The sequence below is a fragment of the Malaclemys terrapin genome, chromosome 15, assembly GCF_027887155.1.
Source record: "Malaclemys terrapin pileata isolate rMalTer1 chromosome 15, rMalTer1.hap1, whole genome shotgun sequence".
NCBI classification, from domain to species: Eukaryota; Metazoa; Chordata; order Testudines; family Emydidae; genus Malaclemys; species Malaclemys terrapin.
Window position 1 is genome coordinate 22,708,530 of NC_071519.1, and position 23,331 is coordinate 22,731,860.

The 23,331-nt window shown below is 40.7% G+C and overlaps 1 protein-coding gene across 5 annotated transcripts in view; it reads right to left on the reverse strand.

Annotated features, from left to right (window-relative positions):
- ZBTB44 (zinc finger and BTB domain containing 44) overlaps positions 1 to 23,331 on the reverse strand; it is a 59,351-nt gene that overhangs the window by 18,074 nt on the left and 17,946 nt on the right. For 2 of the 5 annotated variants that reach the window (XM_054005822.1, XM_054005827.1), the window contains exons 2-4: positions 15,374 to 16,441; positions 11,946 to 12,074; positions 5,866 to 5,950 (exon numbers count right to left, since the gene is read on the reverse strand). In XM_054005822.1, the coding sequence (XP_053861797.1) occupies positions 5,866 to 5,950; positions 11,946 to 12,074; positions 15,374 to 16,391 (1,232 nt within the window). In that variant the 5' untranslated portion in view covers positions 16,392 to 16,441. The other 3 variants (XM_054005824.1, XM_054005823.1, XM_054005825.1) reach the window with 3 other exon arrangements.

The following is a 23,331-nucleotide window of genomic DNA, read 5'->3' on the forward strand; positions in this document are numbered from 1 at the left end:
GTGGATGTGATGGAGAGGAGGATAACAAGAATTACTGGATGTTTCTCATGAACTCTTGATCACGGAAGCATATCTGTGTATAAGAACAGCATGCCCTAGAGAGCTGTATTTTTGTTTCTGTGATACTGCATGCCCTTCCTTTGTTCTTCATCTTCTGCTAAAAATGGTCTGAGGTGAAACCTTGCATCTGATAGGATTGGGATGAGAATAAATACTATGATTGACTCCCCTGGCACCATATGACTGGGTTCATCATGTATCCAAGATATCTTAGAAAACATATTGCTGTATTTTTTTGCAGCTGACTCCGTACAGAGCCCTGATCAGAAAAATTGTCTAGGAAGAGAAGTGAATTTGTGTCTTCCTTAAAGTCAATATTAATTAATACTGGCATGATCCTGGAAGAGACCCGGATTTGACCACTTGTCAAATCAAATGGTAATACAAGTTGAGAAAATAAAAAGCTGCCATCTGCATGCAAGAGGGGAAAATTGTCTATGTGATGGTGAAATGGGAAAGATAAGCATCCTTAAGGAACTTATGCCCTGGTCTGTTTGTTCCTGACTGCATGAGGCTAGAAAATAGGATGGGGAAAGGGTTGTACTGCTCTGAACTGAATTAAACTATGGATGGTTTCATTCACATCCTGGCATTTCCATAGGTGGCTTGAGATTCAGAGTGGACAAAGCTGTTCATGAGATTCTTGCCTTAGAATACCTCCAGTGGGCAATGTCCTGTGACCTCATTTTAACTAAAAAGGTTGGTAGCCATTCACTCCCAAACTGAAGGACCCAGAAACCAAACACAGATCTAAATCCAGATAGGCCTGGTTTGGGAGTCATGCATATAGTTCTGAGGCAACTGAGGGCAGCTAATGACCTTGCCTCAGTTGCCTGCTCTTGTTCTAGCTACCACTTGCAGTATTTTCTCCTGCTGTACTTCAGGGACTACTTCAATTTACCTTATGACCCATAACAAAGGCTAAGATTTTGTCTCTCATATTTTTAGTAAAAATCACAGACAGGTGACGGGCAATAAAGAAAAATTCACAGAAGTCCATTACCTATCCATGACTTTTATTAAAAATATGCCTGACAAAATGGGGAGCTGAGGGTCCCCACACCACCTGGCTGGGAGCTGCAGGGCATTCCTGCGGCCCTTGGCTCCCAGCTGCAGGGCACCCTGCCGGCCCTGTGCTCCCAGGGCGCCCTGGCCAGCCGCGGCAACTCTGAATTCTTCTGCCCAAGGTGGCTGGGAGCTTAGGGCCCCAGAGTTCCGAGCCACCACGGGTGATGGGGTGACCCTGCAACTCCCAGGTGCTGAAGGCACAAGTCACGGAGGACTCTGGAAGTCATTGAATCTGTTAATTCTGTGACAAAATCGTAGCCCTACCCATAACATCTAGGTCAGTGGTTCTCAACCCGCGGTCCATGGGCTGCATGCAGCCCAATCAGCACACAGCTACGACTCATGTGACACCCTCAGGGCCATAAAAGTAGTATATATATTGTGTGGATGCAGCCCACGTAACACATATAGAGCTGCATATACGACCCACAATGGCAAATAAGTTGAGAACCACTGCTTTAGGTGCATGCTGCACTCCATGGAGGCGTTCAGAGGGAACAGCGCTGATTTTGTTTATTTCCCCTTTGGAAATTTGTTCCTATAATCTTGCTTTGAGGAGAGACTGGGCTCAGATTGCTCCTAAACTGTTTCAAGTGGCTAGCAATCTCTGTATCCTGAAAGAGGCTGGGTTTGTCACCTCTCCCTCCCCACAAAGACATGGCATGAAGTTCAAGAATGAACTCCCCAGAAACTCTACCCGTCTCTAGCACAAGGGACTGACCTGGGCCTGATAGGTCTGCATTTCTCCTGGAGGGCCCAGCCTGGGATATCAGCAGGGAACACTACGCCTGTTATGGAGGTGGCAGCACCTTTGGTAGAGTCCATGATGTGTCCACTGTCCTCTAACCATGGCCTCAGAGAATGTGAGGGGGAGAAGGCAGCTGAACTTTGCAGCTGGAGTTATGGCTGCTGCTGCAGGCTGTATGGTGCATTGCCCTTTAAGTAATGTTCCACTCACAAAGCCGAAGGAGGGGGAGCTATTTGTCCCTGGAGCCAGTTTTTCCAACCTCGTTTGGCTACTTTCCTGCCGGGGGGAAGGGGTCTGGGGTGACCCCGCCTGGACTGCACTGGAGGAAGACTGCATTCTGCCCACAGAGTCAGACGAGCTCATCAAGGAGATACTTGAAGAGGGGAGAAAGCAGGAGACATGCACCTTTCCTTTTGCCTCTGGCTTTTTTTTGTTGTTGACCTAACTCACTTCCTGAAGCCTGCAGGAGCACCAGCTGCTGCAAATGCCTCAGAAGGCAAAGCAGAGCTGAGGGGACAGTCTCCCTGAAAGGCAAACGCCACTCTGAGATAACTGGTAATCAGACAATATTTTATTGAATTAAAATAGTAAGAAATCTGAAATAGGGTTTGGAATTTCCCCCAGAAAGCTCTGCAGCAAGGCAGGCTTGGGTGAGCCATCTGCTTGTCTCTGGGGAGGCAGATAAAACTGGAGGGCATTTCAGGAAGCAGGGCATTTTCTAACTCCCAATGACTGACAGATCAGTTTCTTCCCCACGCTGCAAGCTGGCTGAAGTACCCATGCTCATGGATCTGTGGACCTTAGCACAAGGAAGAAATGTAAAAACAAAAATCACCTTTTCCCTCCCTTCCTTGCATTCATTTTAAATAAGAAATATTTTGTAATTTTTAAAAATTAAATAAAAGCACAGAAAACATTCCAATCAGCCCAGATCAAGAAACAAGAACTGTTAATTATAGTTCATGTTATAACGTCCAGATATCACATTCTATAAGCAACTGATCTGCTTTTGACATTCTGCAAATGGACTGGAATGCACATTCAGCTACATAAAACTAAATCCTGACAAATATGAACACTAAAACATTGTGTTTGTCCCAAGAATGCCCCCCGCTTGTGGAGATGGACAAGCCATTTGAACAAACATTCTCATTAGACTTTCCAAACATCATATATTTCAGTACTGGTAATTTGCGTCAACTTAATTTAACAGTAGCTAATAAACTAGACTAAACATTTAACCAGTCTACTACATATCCATATTATGGAAATTTACAATCTAATAATGTTCAACAGAAGAAAGAATACTACAGAAATCAGTTCAATGAGAAAAGTTCAAATACATAAAATATTCATGTGTCTACTTCAAGTCATGTATCATCTGACCTGCTTTTGAAACAAGGAGGCTATTTAATCGTATTAGACAATTAACACCGAATTAAGATATTTTACCAGAAAAATATTTATAATATGATTTTTGCATGGAGAACATATTTAGATTAGAATACAAAGACTAGCCTAACAGAAGAGCAGCACACACATAGTCAACTAAGTGTTTCAAGGTGCAAGTCTACTATGTCTGTCTAAAACTTGATTCTGAGTTTCAAGAATCTATCAAGGAATTTCCAACTGAGGTTTAAACTAATGATCCATATGGAAAAAACCCAATGAGCAAAGTTTTTGTATCCATATCTGCTAACCAAGTGTTTTTAGTGCTTTGTTCAGTAACAGAAGCTCTACTGAGTGTTAGAAGAACACAAAGTTCTCATGCTTATTTCAGATAGGAAAAAATCCTGTTGCTCCCAGGAGCCTGGAGTAAGTTCAAGCTATATTTGGGGTATAGTGTTTCTCGAGTGAGCCTAGGGCATAATGGATAATGCTATCTGTAGGAGGAAGCATTTAGATTTTTTTTTTTTTTTAAACAGAAGGTGACTAAGAGTTACAGGCTTTATTGTACTCTGAACACATAAGGAATCAGCATCCAACCCACTTCTAAAGTGTCTATTCTAAATGCTGCACAATGAATTAAAAATAGTGACCTGCCCAGGAGGCCAGTTTACTGTCCTCCAGACAAAATCAGAGCCCCTTATATATACATATACATGCACAGAGAGAAAGAGAGGGAGAGTGTAAGAGCACAAGTGTTTTTTTTTTTTTAAACTACAATTTGTTTTTTCCTCAGAGAGAAGAGTAGGAGAGCAGCTAAAGATTTTTCTGTTGATTGTGTACTACTGAGCTGAGCAGATCTGAATGTTGGTAACGGTAATAAAGTCTGTTCTAGAGTGAGAATAAAGTTTTGGGATACATAACTCTAATACAGTGGGAAGACCTTTTTAAGAGTGAGCTTCCTGGGACTAGGAAACTCTGCCTTAATTATTTAGCCAATTTATGGGGTAGGGCCTGTAACTGCATATGAACTTATAAATCATTTGGTTTAGAAAATCCAAAGTCGCAAAGTGCAGAATTCTGTTCTTAATAAATGCACACAGCTAGCAGCTTCTTCAGTACTGAGTAAATAGTACACAAATCCTGCTGGATTTAACTGATGGTTCTACAAATCTGTGTTTGGGAATTTTTCGAGCATGGGCTTAAAATGGGGCATAAATTCCTATTTCTCCTTTACATGTAAATTTCATAATGTGTTAGTTTTATGCCCTTTGAATTTTCTATTAAGTTTTTGATTAATTTCTTTTCGTATGATTTTTTAATAGGAGGTGTCGGAATTTGATCCATGGCTGAAATCTGTCTGTGGCAGTTTGGTTTTTTTGTTGTTGACTAGTATCTTTTTAAAAACCGGGATAGAGATGAACTTGGGAGTAGATTTGGTGCAACGGGTAGTTTTTAAAAGGATATTTAGGGTTATTTTAACTATTAGTCATAGTTATAAGAACTATGTTGTTATTATAACTAAGTTTACAGACCAAAGTGTGTAAAATCTTCTCAATCATACACTAAATCTTTTGCCAGCAGCTACATTCTTTTTTCACATGTAACTCTACAATGGAGAAAGTTACATGTATCGGCAGCCAACAGAGATTTTGTGTGCTAGAAAAGTGCAGCTGCTGGCTGATGACATTTTCTCTATCAGACACTGCAACTGTGTCAGAGCTCCTGGAGCAGCCCTCATAGGGTCCATACCTCTTGCCCAAGACCAACTCCCTTGATTAAACATTAAACACTAGGAAATTAATACACTAAAAGCTTCACTGGGAAACAATGTGGCTCCATACATACCACACGTGACAAAAACTACAAAAGTTAGGAAATAAAAAGTTACGCTACCCAACAGCGCATACCCCATACTCCACCCACAAGCACATACCTTCCTTTCAACATAACTACCATACACGTCAGTCCATGCTCCCATAACCTTAATTCTATATACCTAGGGATGCCAGCCTTCCATCACTCACTTTCACAAACTACCCGCTCCCAGCACAGCAAACTACTATGTTAAACATCTGCAACAAATAGTGATGAAACAGGGTATTTTGGTAAAGGTATATTAAGAACAACAGTTTGAGGGAACAGAGTTACGGTTGTGGTATGTGTGATGTACAGTAGTTGTAGTAGCTGTCTCTCTCTCTCTGGGTGGAGGAGAAGATATGTACTGTTATGTGGATTAATTTTTCATTTCCTTGTTTGTGTCATCTATACACTGTGTGCATCAACCTTAACTGTTTCACAATGAAGTCCATATATAAATATAGACTAGTGTGAATACACAGCACAGGAATAAGCTCATCCCTTTCCTCTTCAGTTTAAGTTGGAAACTTCGCAAAAGGAAACAGTGCAACTGCTAAGCAAACAGACTTTCATCACCTCTGCTCTCTTAAAAGTATTTGATCCTTCAGGCACTGATTGTACTTTGTTCAACACAAAGTATATGTATGAGCAGCTAACCTTTCTCCGAGCAGGGCTGGGGCAAGTTAATTATAGCATACCACTCACTCACTACAGAACAGTTTGCACACTATGTTGGTACATACCGATCATCATCATCTGCATGAGCATTAGTGCCAGAGGTACTTTGGAGAGTGGGTAATCCCTCAGTAACCCCTTCATCTATTGAACCTGGGGAAGAAAAAAGGAACATCAATTTGCAATTTAATGCAAGTAAAAGTGCTCAAAAGCTGGGTAACTACATGTAAAAGCTCTCTTCTAAGAGTCTCCTGCAGACACGGTTTACTGGTTGGAGGCACACTAAAAGTGCCAGAGCGCCTTCAAAACCAGCAGCATCTAGACCTCAGGATTCTTCCCCATTTTATCAAGAACTCAGCAGAGGGAGGAGCAATTTTAATATATGGTCAAATATTCAGTGTGCCTACAAAATGAGAGGATAAATTAAAAGACTAATAAAATTGTGTTAAAATGCAGTAAAGGTCGTCAATAAATGTTGTATTTTTTTCTCCGACACTAATACTTCTAAGCCAGAAAATGCTAATTTCAAGTAAAACTACTATGCTCCTCAAGATTTTTCAAAATGTTAAGGTATACTGAGCAATTTAATCCTGCTGCTGTCTTGGAGCTTTATTTCCCATACCTTATGCATCCTCTATACATAAGGATATTTAATAAAAGAATGCCAATTCCAGGTTCTTGGTGCCCTTGGCAGATGAAAAATGCAATCCAAAGGAGACTAAACAGTAGTATACCCACCACTTATTACTGCAAGAGAGATGCTAGTCTGCATAATGGTTCATTAGGACACAAAATGTCTTGGGAAATATAGCTGAACTGAGCTTTGGAACCAGATCTAGTATAATTTCAGCACTAAATCAAACCTTGATATCCTTAGTTTGTTTACTCAATCATTGTTCAGACAAGTCTCCTTTGATTCAATGAGAGTTTTGCTTGAGTGAGGACTGAGTAAACTAAGTAACAGCATCAAGATGAGGGTGGATAAAAATCAATGTTTGTTTTTTTTAAAAATAGTTTGTTTTTTTTCCCCCACTTTAAATTGGATTTGTTTTGATAAAATGCTTTTTGAGGAAAAAACCTATCTAAAGGTAGTTTTAATTAAGATAGATTATAGCTCAAAGATATCTCATCATGGAATAGGGATTATAAATTCTACTTCTATAATATGAGACAATATATTCATGTAATGTTTAAGAACAGTTTTGCAAATGAGTTCCAATAGCTCACGGATTAGGGACCCAATTTTACGGGGTTCCAGGGGCTTCTGTATAGATTATATAGGTTAATCTTTCTATCTACCCAATGGGACTCAGTGCTCAGTCTAGAAGATACCATCAGAGATGCTTAGTTTCGCAGTTCTCAAACTGTGGATTTCTGTCTCCAGAGATAACATGCTTGTTAACAGCAAAAATGGTTGTTTTTTTTTAAGTTGTTTTTTTAAAATATTTCATTTAACTATTTTAATTAAAAACATTTTTAACAAACAAACCTGATTTTAAAAAACTTGACTGTTTAAATTTAAAAAATTTATATGCTTGTTGTGTTATAATATTATGTTTGCTGTTGAAGAAAAAAATCCAGAATACATAACGTTGTTGTTTTAGTTAAATAAAACAATTTAAAGGTCTGTTGGGTGATGTTCTCCTACTAATATAGCATGGCAAGAAAATCCTCCAAATATTAATGATTAATGTGTTGAATTGGAGATAGTTCACCTACCAATGACTTCATAGATATCTGCTTCAATTACCTTTGGTAAATGAAATAACCAAACAATCATTAAATTTCTGATATAGCTGTAAAACTAGTCTGAAAAGTTTTCAAAATAAATCACTTTAAAAATGTATAGTGTGTACCTTCTAAAAATGAAACCTACATCTATCTCTGAGTTTTGAAGATTATGTATTAAGGTTATAACAACCATCAAGAATGCACTTTTATGTAGAAATCCATGATTAAATCAATTCTTCCTGAGTAGTGATTTAAATCAATTTGATTTAAATCAAATCCACTCTGATCAAGATTTGACCGCATTTCACTCTAACAGAAAGGGGATAAGGAAATTGATCAGATCTTGGTGTCAATTTAGTTCCAAGAAATATAAAGCAGTAGAAAAAACATCCTCTCTGCTGGAAAACATCCTCCTGTTTGGTAATGTGGTACTACTAGAATGCTCCACACTGTAGCTTCTGTAGGCTGAGAGCACTGCACACACAGGGGGGTCACTTGCATTCCTCCATCATCTCCAACCCTGCCAGCTCCGTGTGTGCCATCCTCCCATCCCCTTCTATTTCATAGACTCCCTGCACTCCCCCATGCCAGGAACTCTGTGTGCTCTCCCCGTGCCACCTCAATTCCCTCTTTCTTCATATACCACAATCTGTGGGCCCTCAACTGCTCCTGTGCCAGAGGCAGTATGCCCATCCACAGGTGCCCAGCTCCCTCCCTCCCCTGCGCCTCTTGCCTGTGGGCAGCCCCACTGATCAACTCTCTCCCAGTGCGTCCTGCCCACCGCATGCAGGGGACAGGGCATGCTTGGGGGAAGGGGCAGAATGGGGCGGGGAAGAGGCAGGGTGGGGCCTTGGGGGAAGGGGACGGAGGTGGAGCGGGGGCAGGGGTTTGGTAGAAGGGGTGGAGTTGGGGCAGGGCCTAGGGCTGAGCAGGGATTGACCATGTCTGGGTAAAATTAGAAACCGGTGCCTGTGTACCCACCCCATTCCAGAATCTCCTTTTTAATTCCCCCATGCCAGGAGCTCTGCATGCCTCCTCCATTTCCTCCTTCCCACCATTCTCATTTATTTTCTGTCTGGGAATTAAGTCACACAGGGTATGTCTACACAGCAAAGAAAAACCCATGACTGGCTCGTGTCAGCCAACTTGGGGTCACAGGGCTCTTTCATTGCTGTGTAGACTTCCAAGCTCTGGGACCCTCCCACTCTGCAGGGTTCTAGAGCCCAGGCTCCAGCCTGAGCCCGGAATACCCAGCAACAAAACAGCCCCGCAGCCCAAGCCCCGTGAACCTGAGTCGGCTACCAGGTGACATGTGATCAATTGTATGAACATAGTGGTGGCAGGAGACTATACTGATATATCAGTGAGAAATATAAACTGCAACATATAAAAAAAGGCAATGAAACTAAGGGTCACGAAAAGGAAAAAAATACCCACTGAAAAGAGTTTTACCCACTATATTTATCATATTCAAGCTGCCTGAAAGACAACTAACTATGCTGCTTCCTTTTGATCAGGATCCAGTGTGATCTGTGTAGAAAACGTAGACATACCGATGGGTGTCAACTTTTTAAGATGAAGTGAGACCATGAGCAGAACTGAGATGAGGGTACTGTTACGCAGGAAGGTGTTAATGGCTGCCATCAAACAGCTCTGATCTATAGTCAATTACAGATCTGGTTGATGTCAGTGCTCACCGGATGCTTTTTGGTGGGGAGGGAAGGGGGGTGGCAGACACAGCTCTACACGTCCCTTTCAGATTTTCCAATTTCAGCAAAAATAAATCAGGTTCTGAAGTTCTGGAATTGTTCGATGTGGTACTCCAAAGTTATTGTTACAGACACAAAGACGTCATCAGGCTGACTGTAAGAGCTTGCTTCATTCAGTACTAGTGTCCACAGCAATCCTGTGCAAACCTCTTAAGCATAACTGACCTGCTGAAACTTCTGGTTATGCACATCTTAAATCCTGTATTCCCATTTAGCTTGGTCCTACAGCTTTGGATATCTTAAGAGAGTGCCATATATCTAACCAGCTCATGGTGCAATCACATACGGTCTGTTACACAACTTAGCTCCATTATGTTTTTAAAAAAGAAGAACAGGAGTACTTGTGGCACCTTAGAGACTAACTAATTTATTAGAGCATAAGCTTTCGTGGACTACAGCCCACTTCTTCGGATGCATATAGAATGGAACATATAATGAGGAGATATATATACACACATACAGAGAGCATAAACAGGTGGGAGTTGTCTTACCAACTCTGAGAGGCCAATTAATTAAGAGGGAAAAAAAAAAAAAAAAAAAAACAAAAACTTTTGAAGTGATAATCAAGCTAGCCGAGTACAGACAGTGTGATAAGAGTACACACTGTCTGTACTCGGCTAGCTTGATTATCACTTCAAAAGTTTTTTTTTTTTTTTTTTTTTTTTTTCCCTCTTAATTAATTGGCCTCTCAGAGTTGGTAAGACAACTCCCACCTGTTTATGCTCTCTGTATGTGTGTATATATATCTCCTCATTATATGTTCCATTCTATATGCATCCGAAGAAGTGGGCTGTAGTCCACGAAAGCTTATGCTCTAATAAATTAGTTAGTCTCTAAGGTGCCACAAGTACTCCTGTTCTTCTTTTTGCGGATACAGACTAACACGGCTGTTACTCTGAAACTTATGTTTTTAAAGTATCTCAAGTTACAGGTTTCTTAAAGTCCATACAAGAACCAACTTGATTTCATTAAGATTAAGTTTTCTACAGCCTGTAGCTAAAGCAACAGGATTTACATCCATCCTTCAACAAGAGGTCAACTAGCTGTTAGCCACAGATACAAATCTATGTCTACACTACCATTTACATCGGTATACTTTGTCATTCAGGGATGTGAAAAAACACATCCCGAGCAACATAAGTTAAACCGACATAAGTGCCAGTGTGGACAGCGCTATGTTGGTGGGAGAGTGTCTCCTGCCGACATAGCTACCGCCACTCGTCGGGGTGGATTAATATGTTGATAGGAGAGCTCACTCCTGTCAGCACAGAGTAGCTACACAGGAGATCTTACAGCAGCTGCGTCGCTGTAAGCTCTCTAATGTGGACATAGCCTTAGGTAAGCCACACAGCATATGGCCAAGGACCTGAATACCTGAGACACTGCCTCTTTTCCTCAGCCATACTACCTCGGTGAAGACAGATCAATATTCCAGATATATAAGTGAGCTGCTGAAGAGTTCCTTGAATTTTAATTTCACCCTTTCTCCTCCCTCCCATCATGCAAAACAGTCTGAATTTGTTGAACTTTAGGGCACTCTGTAATGCCTGCATATGGTGACAGGCATTTGGGGTTTCATTGAGGACGGTATTGGGATTTAATGGGAGTGAAGAAAGTTGATGGCTAAATTCCAACAGACTTCAATGGGAAAAGACCCACTGTCAGTATGCGCTGAAATACAACACTAGAAAAACAATACTATTGGGACTTCAGATGAGATTGTCAGACCGAAGATACAAATGGAAAGAGAAGAGATACAATGCGATATGTAGACAGGAGAGGGGGGAAAATGTTTATTCCAAAAGGAAGAGTGCTAGAATAGAAAATAGAAAAGCCATTAAGATGTCAGGAGTCACAAGGAAGGCCCATATTTCCCAACTGAAAGAAAAGTTAGGGATCCAAAATATAATGATCCCATATTTTGGGGTTACTGATGGAAGACTCACCTTTGATAAGTTTCTGAAAACAACATTATGAATATCAAATTTAAAACTGTGGTTCAGTGTGACTTAAAATAAGCTGAGTATTGTTGGGTACGCAAGATCAGATGTAATACAACGTGTAAAAATAAAAAATTGAATTCTATATTGATTTTATCCTTCATGATATTGCCAACTAATAAAATCTAGTCCAAAAAAAGTTCATTTGCTGCTAGAATTTTTATTTTGTGTACTTATCTCTCTAATGGGGCTGATGTCAAAGAGTTATGAAAATATCTTCTCAAACGTAACTAGTGTTGCTACCAGAATGACATAATATATTTATAAAGGCTCTCCTGCTTGTCTTTCTCCAGTATTATAAAGTGCTCTTATGCACTGTTTAAGTGATACTACATATAACAAACTGCAAATGAGCAATTCTTGCAATTGCCCAAGTAGCGAATGAAAGCTTTTTACAATACAAGAAAAACAGGCAGGGAAGCTTTTATAAATGCATTATAAAGCACTGAGATAAGTACATGTAATTTTAAAAGGGTAATGTGTGTGTTCAGGAAAGAGAATGTTGTGTTTTAACATACCTCCTTGCCCCCAACAGTTATTGCTGTACTGGATCGTCCCTAATGTTGTGATAGTGTGCAAGGCAATACCTCTTTAGAAAACAAAGGATGTTTATAATGTGGCCTGTGCTGCAACTGTGCTTTATCATACCTTTGATGCAGTGCAAACCTTCTAAAACAAGGGTAGGCAACCTATGGCACACGTTCCGAAGGCGACATGCGAGCTGATTTTCAGTGGCACTCACACTGCCTGGATCCCGGCCTCCGGTCCGGGGGGGCTCTGCATTTTAATTTAATTTTAAATGAAGCTTCTTAAACATTTTAAAAACCGTATTTACTTTATATACAACGATAGTTTAGTTATAGATTATAGACTTATAGAAAGAGACCTTCTAAAAACGTTAAAATGTATTATCAGCACGCGAAACCTTAAATCAGCGTGAATAAATGAAGACTCGGCACACCACTTCTGAAAGGTTGCTGACCCCTGTTCTAAAACAAGGAATTTGCACTTCTTTAGAATACAGCAAAATAGGAATATAATCTATAATCATGGTATAATAGTGTTGTGCAAACAATGCTAAATGTAAATTCAAACACCTTGATACCTTAAGGGCCCTTTATGCCAAACAGCAAAGGGAAGACAACAGACTGTGTCAAAATATTTAGCCAAACGGTTTTGGTAAGGTATCACATAAAAAACTGGTGACATGCTGGTCATATTGTGTGATCTATGTACAGGTTGTATATAAGGAATTATATATATGTGCTGGAAATATGTTCTGGAGGCAAGCCTGCCTTAGACAAAGGAATGTGGATTTACCTCTCTGCTGTGAGATGTCTCTGGGGAACCTGAATTCACTCTATTACCTGCAAGGTAAGGACTGGCAGAATCTCAGGAGTTTGCTGGTGAGGCAAACAGATTAGTGCAGCAGGGAACTGTCTCTTAATCTAAACTCCAGGAAAACTCTCTCTTGCTAACGCAGAGGTAAGAGTGGCTTACAGCTCTAGGTGCCCCGAGGAAAGCATCACCCATGCATCATTCAAGCACATAGAATGGGATTCTATTATGTTGACCTCGGGCCAACTTTTTTTTATCTGCAGCCATGAAGGTGCAGCAGCATGCTATACTGAACTATCCTCAAAGTTTACAGACATTTGATTTTAGACTTTAGAGCATTTGGTTAAAATGATGGTCACTAATGCAGTTCACAAAAACATGGCACAAGACCCCAAACCCTCTTTTTGTGCTGTAACTATGGTTAGGGAACATGCCCTCAGTGGCAATAGACCCAGAAGGGCAGAGTTCAAAGGGTAAGCCTTCCAGAAACTGTTGTGCAGCTTCAGCACTAGAAGGTGACATTCTCAAAGCTGCTTCTCAGTAGATGTCATTTCACAGTGAAGGATTCTGGCTAGGTCAATCTTTGGCAAAAGGAACGCAGTCACATACATTACTAGCGTACATTCAGTGCATTTGTTCAATTCTAGGACTCTCTTAGAAAAGGAACATTTAGGCCACTCACCGAAGTCTCTCTCTTTACGATCTAGTGCTGGGCTCACTCTTATATTTCCATTCCTCCCATTCTCCTATGGTTAAAGATTACTTATTTTATGTTTGACACGTATTTTTATACACTGCTATTTTTTGAGTGGCTTAGAACAGATATCTAATGTACCTTTCCTCTGACGTTTTCTAAACAGATCACACTGGATCCTGATCAAAAGGAAGCAGCATAGTTAGTTGTCTTTCAGGCTGCTTGAATATGATAAAACTCTTTTCAGTGGGTATGTTATTTTCCTTTTCCTGACCCTTAGTTTCATTGTCTTTTTTTGTATGTTGCAGTTTATATTTCTCACTGATATATCAATATAGTATGACTTCACACAACTATCACATGTCCTTGGCAACTTCTTTTCTAAGGTATTGCTACAATGTGTTAAGGACTGGGTCAAATTGCACCAGTTCAGTGAACCAGTCTTTTTTTTTTTCCTGGAGGCTGTTGGAACACAAACTCTACTCTCCCTGTAGTTTATAAAATGACACACATTTTTGATCAATTAAAAAAACTATCAGTATTTACTCTGATAATTTACTCACAAGTTGTGGCTACTACTCAAAGGAGATTCACAAAAACCATGTCTGTAAAACTCAAGTAAAGCAGTTTAGATTGGGCATAAACACTACCAATGTAGAATGCTACCAGATGAGCTATACAAATAATGACATATAAAAAATAGCAATATACAAAGTGTTGAAGCAGGTACTAACATGACAAAGTTCCTGCTTCTTTAAAGCAATTGTGCAATTGAAATAGTACGCTTACAGTGGCCAGATATTTCCTCATTGAAAGGGTCAGAGAGATCAGCTACCTACTACTCCCTCATGAAGGCAGAGTGACAAAACTCTGAGGTAGAGTTAGCGTACAAGACTATATTTATAATTTTATTAATTGAAACAGCATTTGGCATGATATTAGCTGAATGAAGTCGACCAAACAGTTCTCAAATAAACCAGATTTTACTGAAATAACCCTTCAATAAATAGGCTTTGGAAATACAAAGGCAAATAGATAATCTGTGCAAAATTCTGGAAATATTGCAAAAATTAGAAATATTGCAAACTGTGTTCAGACTTACTGAAAACCATTTGTAAGAGTCTTTTCTATGCAAAGAGAAAACCAGATGGTTATAGTGATGTCCTCTAAACCTTTCCAGACTACTGATTTATCTTGCGTGCCACAAATTTCACCTCACTTAAAACCTACTTGCTTACAAAATCAGACATAAAAAATACAAAAATGTCGCTGCACACTATTACTGAAAAATTGCTTACTTTCTCATTTTGTCTGTATGAAATTTTAGTTTGTACTGACTTCACTTGTGCTTTTTTTGTAGCCTGTTGTAAAACTAGGCAAATATCTAGATGAATTGATGTACCCCTTGGAAGACCTCTGCATACTCCCAGGGGTACACGCACTCCCAGGTGAGAATCACTGCTCTAAATATTAGCTATTAATAGATAACAGCTCACTAGAGGAACCCAAAAAAGGCTACGAATTGTCATCTGGGAAAAACGTTAGTCTCAGCATCTGGCAGAATAAGAGCTGCAATTTGTGATTAAATCCCTTTGAAATGGAAAGGTTCTATATATTATGACTTCACTATTTTGTTTTTGTCTGGGATATTAATTTGACAGCTTTCCACCATTTATTCTGCAAAATATGTTCTTAACTTTTATTATAAAAGCTCTCTACTATCATTGTACCTACACTGATAAAAGGCTTCATTTTGGAGATTCCGTAACTGTAAAGGGAGTTAAAGGTAAGCACCAATCTTTCCAAAATGGTTCTCTGTGAATGGACTGTGGTCAAACCATTTGGCACTATTATAATATAACATATAATAATTTATATTATTAACAAACTGTTAAAATCACTGCATTGCATTTCATAAGTTAGAACAACAAAATACAGTTTCACCAGTCTTCTGTGACCTAATTAAAAATTCAAGCAGACTTTCTTAAATAAAATCACAAGTGCATGTACGTATACATATATAAAATAGTAGAAGTGGCTGTACCTATAGAGGAAGACTGTGGGCTGATCAGGAGATCTTCCTGAACTTGCTCACTTCCTGGGACTGTCTGCTGATCACTCAGAGAACTCTGGGATGCACTCACAGGCTGTGATACTTCCTCATGAACCTCCTCATCACTTAACCTTTCCACTTTGACACGCACATCTTCTTCAATCACAAGAGGTGAACTGGCTTTTGTGCTCTCACATGTCACATAATCAGTAATTCTTCTGGCTGCCTCAGATGGCCCAGGGAGTTCTAAAGTTCTAGAATTCTCTACCTGTTTCACCTTCTCAGACTGAAGCCTTCGATCAATTCCAAAAGGAAAAGTCCAAGGAAAAGCTAAGGAAGAGTCTACTGGCTGATTTCTGGACTCTGCGTAGGAAGCTGAAGGATTGAGCACTTGGGGGGAGTTCGTTTGTGTGTTACACTTAAGTGGACTTTCAGGAGACATGACAATGTAGCTTTTGCGCTTTCTTCGGGACTCTCGACAAACAGGAATGGCTCTTTCCACCACACTGCATTCGGAGGAAACCGGAGAAAGGCTGCCATCTCGAGAAGTAAAGTTGCAGTTTGCACTGTTTTCTTGTCCTGCATCTAGCACCTTGTCTTGCTGGCTGTTGGGTGTATTCCATAAAATACTCGACTTCATGAATTCTGAGCATGTACTAGCAACACTGAACATTTGCATGTAGCTGGCTGCAGCCAACACATCAATAATATTTTCTGTGTTGATAGACAGTGTGGCTGTGTAAGCATACTCCAGAAGGGGTATGAAGCCAGTCACTGTCACATGATGCAAGTCTAATACACTCTTGCCGTCATCTTCTGCTTGGCCAACTAGTTTGGAGCGGAAGAAGTCGCTGCAGGCTGCCAAGACCACCTTGTGTGCCCTGAAGATTTTGTCCTGTACGCGAATGGTGATGTCGCAGAAATGTCCATCGTTGCGAAGCATGTTAAGTTTTCCAAGCATCTCCTGGCTGTGAGCAGGGGAATTATGAGTAAATGTTTTTACACCCATTTTTTCACTTTTGCTGATGCTTTTTCACCATGCAAGTGGCCACGAGTGTCCTAAAAGACAGACAAAAAACATTATCTTTTGTAATTTTTATAAAGATATTCTATACTACAAATTTCTACACTGAGAATTAAAGATTAGTGACTTCGTATTTGCAGAGACTAACATGAAAGAGAATTGTCCTTTACACTAAAGTCCAGGACATTAGACCTTTTAGAATCCAGACTGTCCCATGGGCCAGAAAAAATTATGAGAGATGATATTAAGTTTACTCTACGACAATGCACTGAGTTAATATTTTGTAATAATGTAAATGAAATGTGGAAGTCAGATTATCTGAACTCAGCCAATAATATCACTTTCCAGATCTCTGCTGTTACCTGCTCAAAGAAATTACCCTGATCAGAGTTTGGTAACAAGGACACTTATCACCTTTTGAGATGGGAAATATGGGCTTTTAAACTAGTATGTGTGTGTCTTAAACCTGTATTTTTGTTTTCTGGAATCAATAATCTATTGCTTAGTTATTAGTCTTCAGGGGCTTTGTGAAATGGTTCTGTAAACTGAAGACCCTGACATTAGTTTGGGCTGGGATGCAAATGTGTAGAATCAAACAAACTTCTCAGTGAAGGTTCTAAATAAGAAAGCCTTATAGAGTCCACTGTATGAATTTTCAGAAGACAGAGTTCGAGCTAGCAAACACAGAACAGTTTTTAACAATAGCTAAGCCGTGCTGCTGGTAGCGTAGGCAGTGATTGCCTAAAGCTGTTTTCAATAAATGATTTTGGACTAGGATGAGAGGTTGTTGAAAATTCCTCCAAAAACAAAATGCATTCTAATCCTCAAAGTACAGTTCTGGCTTACCAAATCACATCTACAACACTGGATTTTACAAGGTAAAGCAAACACAAGGGACATAACATCTTCCTTTGCATATCTATTGCTGAAACAATAAAAACACAGAACACTTCCAATTATTTTCTTAGCCCTGGTCTACACTGGGGGGGGGGGGGGGGGAAATCGATCTAAGTTACGCGACTTCAGCTACGTGAATAATGTAGCTGAAGTTGACGTACTTAGATCGACTTACCGTGGTGTCTTCACATGGTGAGTCGACTGCTGCCGCTCCCCCATCGACTCTGCCTGCGCCTCTCGCAGAGCTGGAGTACAGAAGTCGAAGGGAGAGAGTGCTCGGGGGTCGATTTATCGCATATAGACTAGACGCGATAAATTGATCCCCGCTGGATCGATCGCTGCCCGCCAATCCGGCGGGTAGTGAAGACATACCCTTAGGGACAAATCCTCTCTTTGATGCTAATCTAAGTAAAAAGGCTTGACACAATTTCCTGGAGGTGTGGAAGGCACAGAATCCTCTCCTCCAGGCTACAGAGGAAACATTCTCAAGCCATTATTGACTGTTTGAAACCTACATGCCTCTGATTTTACAGAGGAATAGGATGGTCCAGTGACCCCAACCCCTCACTCTACAGACATGTGGAGAGAGTCCTTGCACAGTGAGGCTCTGTGTGCATCTTTTGCTAGGAACCATACCACTTCTGCTGCATGCACAGAAATGGTCTGCAAATGAGGAGACCTAGTTTCTGAGGCAGCTTTAATTATGTATTTAATTGTTAAAGGGAAAACAAGCTATCATTTCAGTTACTTAAGGCCCTAAGCATGCATTCCTTACATGAACACAACTCCCAATTAAAGTAGGGACCCCATTTTCTTTTGTGTTTATATGCTTTACACAATTCAGAAGAGGCTGGATGCATAAATAAGGTGCTTCTCCATGTTTAAATATCAGTGACTGAATTATACCTGGTTGGTTGACAGGGGTAAGTTTCTCCTCCCTTCTAGCCATCACCATCTGCCTCACACACTCACAAATCTGCAAGCTGTTCTGTACAAGCTGACCTCATGATGCAGGGAGCTGCCTATGTGGAATAGGTTGCAGATTTGGAGCCTTAAAATATACATAAATAGTGGCTGTCAGAGGCTCCTAGTGACTCTCTCTCATTACTCACTCACTCCACTATTAAATATGAGCCATATTTCCACCTCACATTATCTTGTTCCTGTTATTTCACTCTTCTTATTGAAAACTACTTCAGACAGAGAAAAGTATTACTCCTTCTGGAGCCCAGAATCAACTGACTAACATTACAGATGCAGTCACATGCTTAATTTATTTCAATAACCATAAGTTATGAGAGGAACATTAATTTATGAAGTCAGTCAAATTATGAAGACAACTTGGATTTAAAATGAAATTTCACGCCACTGTGAAGGGAGAAATTAAGCATAAACAAAACACTTGCTAAGTGAAAGAAACCATATCCCAGTCTCACATCTATGGGTCTGGAGACAGATAGCTCCAAAGGCTTTGTTGATGTTTATAGCTTTACTGAAGAACAGGGGATGCAAATTAGTGTTTATCTGGGAAAGAGGACCCAAAAATGGAGAGCTGGGGAGTGGATGGAGTAAGGGAGAACTAATCCTGATGCTACTTTGCAGCCAGGAGGCACAAGAGTAGTAGAGATTCCCCCCCCAACAGCAACCAGGAGTGGAGTTGGGGTGTATGCGTGGCAGAATGCAACTGGAAAAGTTCAACAATCTCCAGTCACAGGACAATATAAGAGACCAACTCTGAGTAGAGAGCAGGGACAGCACCCTGACAGAAACACAGGCATGCTTCCTCTTCCCAGGAACTGGTGGCATGGGTGCTGGACTCCTCACCCCTCATCTCTCAGAATTAAACTCCTCTTCCACACACATGCAATATGCTACACCACAGTGTTCTCAAGTTCAAGGAATAAACCACTTATATTAACTGTTAAATTGAAAATGATGCTATTTTCAAAAACTTTTCAAAGAAGTTTAATAGGTTGGTGCAACAGCAATTTATTTCAAACTTTCCCTGACATTTTCTTTACTTTTATGGTTTGAGTGAGCCAGTCACTACTCTGTTGAAGTGTGACAAGAGTGCCTCAGAATGCCAGAGCAAGGAGAATTTTCTGAATTGCCAATTGATGGGTAGGCTGATGATAAATGTTAGGGCACTGGGTTTTCAAACAAGTTCAGTTGAATGGATTTTAAATAGAGTTAGAATGGTAATGTAGACCTGATAGTAAATCATTTAAGGTGGCTTGTCTCATTTTTACTGAGTCAAAATCACTGAAGAAATCAAGTAGTTACTTCCAAAGGAGAAAGAACAAAATTTAAAATCTCTGAATCAACAAATCACATGTACCAGTTCAGATCCTCTAAAGTATTTATTTTTCAACATCTGAGTTGTATGTAAAACTTGCTTGCCTGGAAACTATAAACATATTTGAAAGTATAAACAGTACAATGTATACTATGAACAAACAACAGGTCCGACCTCAGCATTCTCTATCTTATATTGCCTGTCCTCTCTCATTACCAATACTTTTATTTCTCATTTGCCTCCTGCTTTTTAATTTTTCTTTACAGCTTAAGACTATCATCTTTGTAACATGAGATTTATACTGTGAAATTGGTTTCTTTTTAGGGTGAGACCACGGGCCACCTTCATCAGTTGTGCATCCTAACAACAAAAGTGGATTTAGCCCTATAACTTCAAAAATACACAAAAAATATTCAAGATGTCAGCTTTATCTGACAAAGGCCTCCCATTTACACTGGACCAAGAACACTATTCGCTGAATATGGTTTAAAACACTGTTCTAAACCAGCTCAGTAGCCCAGTCTGAGCATCAGTGTGGACAAAACTATGTTTTAAAAAAAAAAAGGCAGACCAACACTGCAAGATCTCCTTGCATGCAATTACTTCAATATGAAATATTCACTCTGCTGTAATAGAATCTATGGAATGCAAACCTGTCTCCTTTAGAGGTAATGGGTGAATACATCAGGGCACTGAGCCATCAAGATACAAATTCAATGTTTTAACAGTCCCATGTCTGTGAGTACTGCATACTTAAAAGCACAAGTGTCCACCAGAATTACAGTTAAAGACATCAAATTACAAGTTTGGGGATAACCGTCATTATCACAGCTTTCATAATTAGTCTGACCAGGCTATGCCAGTTGCTCCACAGATGTTATATTTCTTTTACGATAGAGCTTGGAACTGTTATAATCGAGGATATTAGGCCTAAAAATTGATCTACCTTGAGAGTTGTCATTAAAAGAGTCCTTACTTTGTGAAGATCACTGAAAATTTATTTCTGCAATAAACTACCATCTCTTGGCTCAAATACTGATCTTTCACAAATCACCTTGCTGAAAGTTTTACATAGAGAGACCATTTACAGAAGTTAGTTTACAAGAGTCAACAGGGTTAGGCACCAAAAATGTGAAACTTTTTTTTTGGGGAAGTGGGGGTAGACAATGCAACTCACAAAGCATTACCTTTAAACTGTACTTGAAGCAATATCTACACCATTGTTATCTTAACTGTAAGACACTCAATATTTAGTTTGACTCTATTGAACATGTCAGTGTGTCTACACACAGGTCTGCCGTTACACACTGTATCCACACTAGCACTACACTTCATTATTTTAGCAGCAATGCTTTCTGGAGATGCATCTCAGAGTTCCCAATACCACAGCAAACTGCGGTGCCTCATGGATGAACTACACAGGCCTTGGAGAGACTTTTGCAAGTGCTCAGGGAAACTGCACGCTGAGGGGTTAGTTTCTCAACTCCTACAACCTGTCCTGGAAAATCCCAAGATTCCGGGGGGGGGGGGGGAGGGGGGGGTGTCTCTCATAATTCCTCCAAGGTCCCAAATCTTATTATATAATTTCCTAGCACACCTAATGTGGGCCCCAGTTGGAAGTGCTTCCACAGCAGCCAACTCCCCACTGGCATGGATCCTTACAGGGAAGAGAACTATCAAAGGAAGAACTCCTTTTCCTGGATTTCCAAGTCACATGCCAGCTGTTGAGGTGGTGGCAGGTAGTCTAGCATGACTAGTTTGGAGCCTGGTGTGAGGAATACCCAGCAAGAAGAGAGTCTCAGAGGATTTCCAAGAGTAACTGCATCGTTTCCTCACGGATGAAGGAAACACTCAAGCAGCAGTTATGGGTCAGGCCCACAAACACAGAATGATTACACTAGATCAGTGGTTCTCAAACTTATTTGATCGGGCTCCCCTTCTCTGTCTCTGTAGTCATTTATGCCTCCGCAATCCCAGCCAAGTACATAGATAGCCACCAAATTGAAGTCAGAGCACAGCGCAGCAGCTGTTGACTGGGCACCCAGCTCTGAAGGCAGTGCCGCGCCAGCAGCAGGACAGAGGGGAGGCAATGTGAAAAGTGGTATTTGTCAATAACACTTTTCACAGCAGACTTAGCACCCCATTGCCACCCTTACTTCTGCACAGCTGCTGTCACCCCAGGGCTGACAGCTGGAGCCCCACCACCTCCAGGTGAGGGATTGGGGGGGGGGGGATGGGAAGGAGAGCTCAGGCTACCTCCTGCTAAAGGATTCAGGGGAGGGGGAAGGAAAGCCCGAGCCCAGTCTGTCTCCCAGTGAGGGATTTGGGGGGGTGGGGAGAAGGAGAGCCTGAGCCCTGGCAGTGAGGCGCCGGTTGTCTCCTTGGGTGGTGAAAATATTATTTGAGATACAATTATTTGAAGTGCAAGTAACAAATGAGTGGTTTTAAACACAGCTTTATTGGAAGTAGAGAGGGTAGACCAGCTGCCAACTTGTGACAAAAGACTAAATTGGAAACTGAAAAAAAGACAGTACACAGTGCATCTGGCATTACAAAACAAGGCCAAGAAAGCAATTCTTGCAATAAGACTAACATTAGCTCCCAAATGTGATTTTTTTTTAAATGGACTATTGTAATATACCCCCAACTAACTAGTCAGGTTTGCATATATAACCTTAAATGCATTCTCCCAAAAAGAAAGCTTGGGGTTACTCTTCTCTGCAATACCTTGGAGGTAGTGGAAGTGCATCACTTCAGGGCGCTGTTTCTCATTCCCTCTTCTCTGCACTGGCATGCACAGGCTATGGTTGAGACATGCGCCTGCTGTTTAAAGTACCACAGCACTCTATTCTGGAGTGCATCGTTACATGGAGGTGAGGGAGCAGGTACAAACAGAATACATGAGGCAGAGGGAGCAGGATGGCTTAAGGGTTTGTGTGTAAGCACCTCAAAATCCCTGAAATGTATGTCTTTGGAATTCACTGTCCTCCGTTCACATCTCTGAGGACGAACATTTTCAGCCATGGTCTGGCAGTCAAACTGCTTGTCACCCTCTCTCTGCAACCTGAAGTCTCCTTTTTCCAAGCTCCAGCTGAGAAGGAGACTAGCAGAGGTATGACAACGCCTGAAATTCAAGCAGTCTGCCCTCTTTTGAATTGTTCTCCTGGCAAGACGACTGTGAAGCATGTCCAGTTAGGACATGGGTCTTCTTGATTTGAGCCTGGGATGAGCAGCATTAAGAGGGCCTGTAGGAAAAGCCAAAAGTCTATATCAGTGTCCACAGCAACATAGCACCAAATCCTTTCTGGAAAGGGAAAAATAGACACTTATCTTCACTTTTACATTCCAATACATAATTTCACCAAGAGACATGGGCAGCACCACCGTAAACTACTGCCTTCCCTTTAAGGTTCCCAAAGACTATCAAGGCATGGGAATTAGATCCTTAAAGACAATTTAATATTTCATCTCCAGAGTATGAAAGGCCCCAGGTGTTTCAGGCAATAAGAGGAAAGCCAATGAGCTATACCACAGTCTCATTTTGGCCTACGAAGACACTTGCTGGATGCTCGGAAAGGCAGTGTCAGCTGTAAAAGGGAGTGGAGGTGTAGGAAAAGCAGGCCATCCCTGTAGGCCTCAAGAACCATGTGGAATATTGCATAAAAGGGAAAGTTTCTGATCTTGTGCCACAAGGGTGGATACTGATTAAGTCCAAAAACAGATTACGGTAGA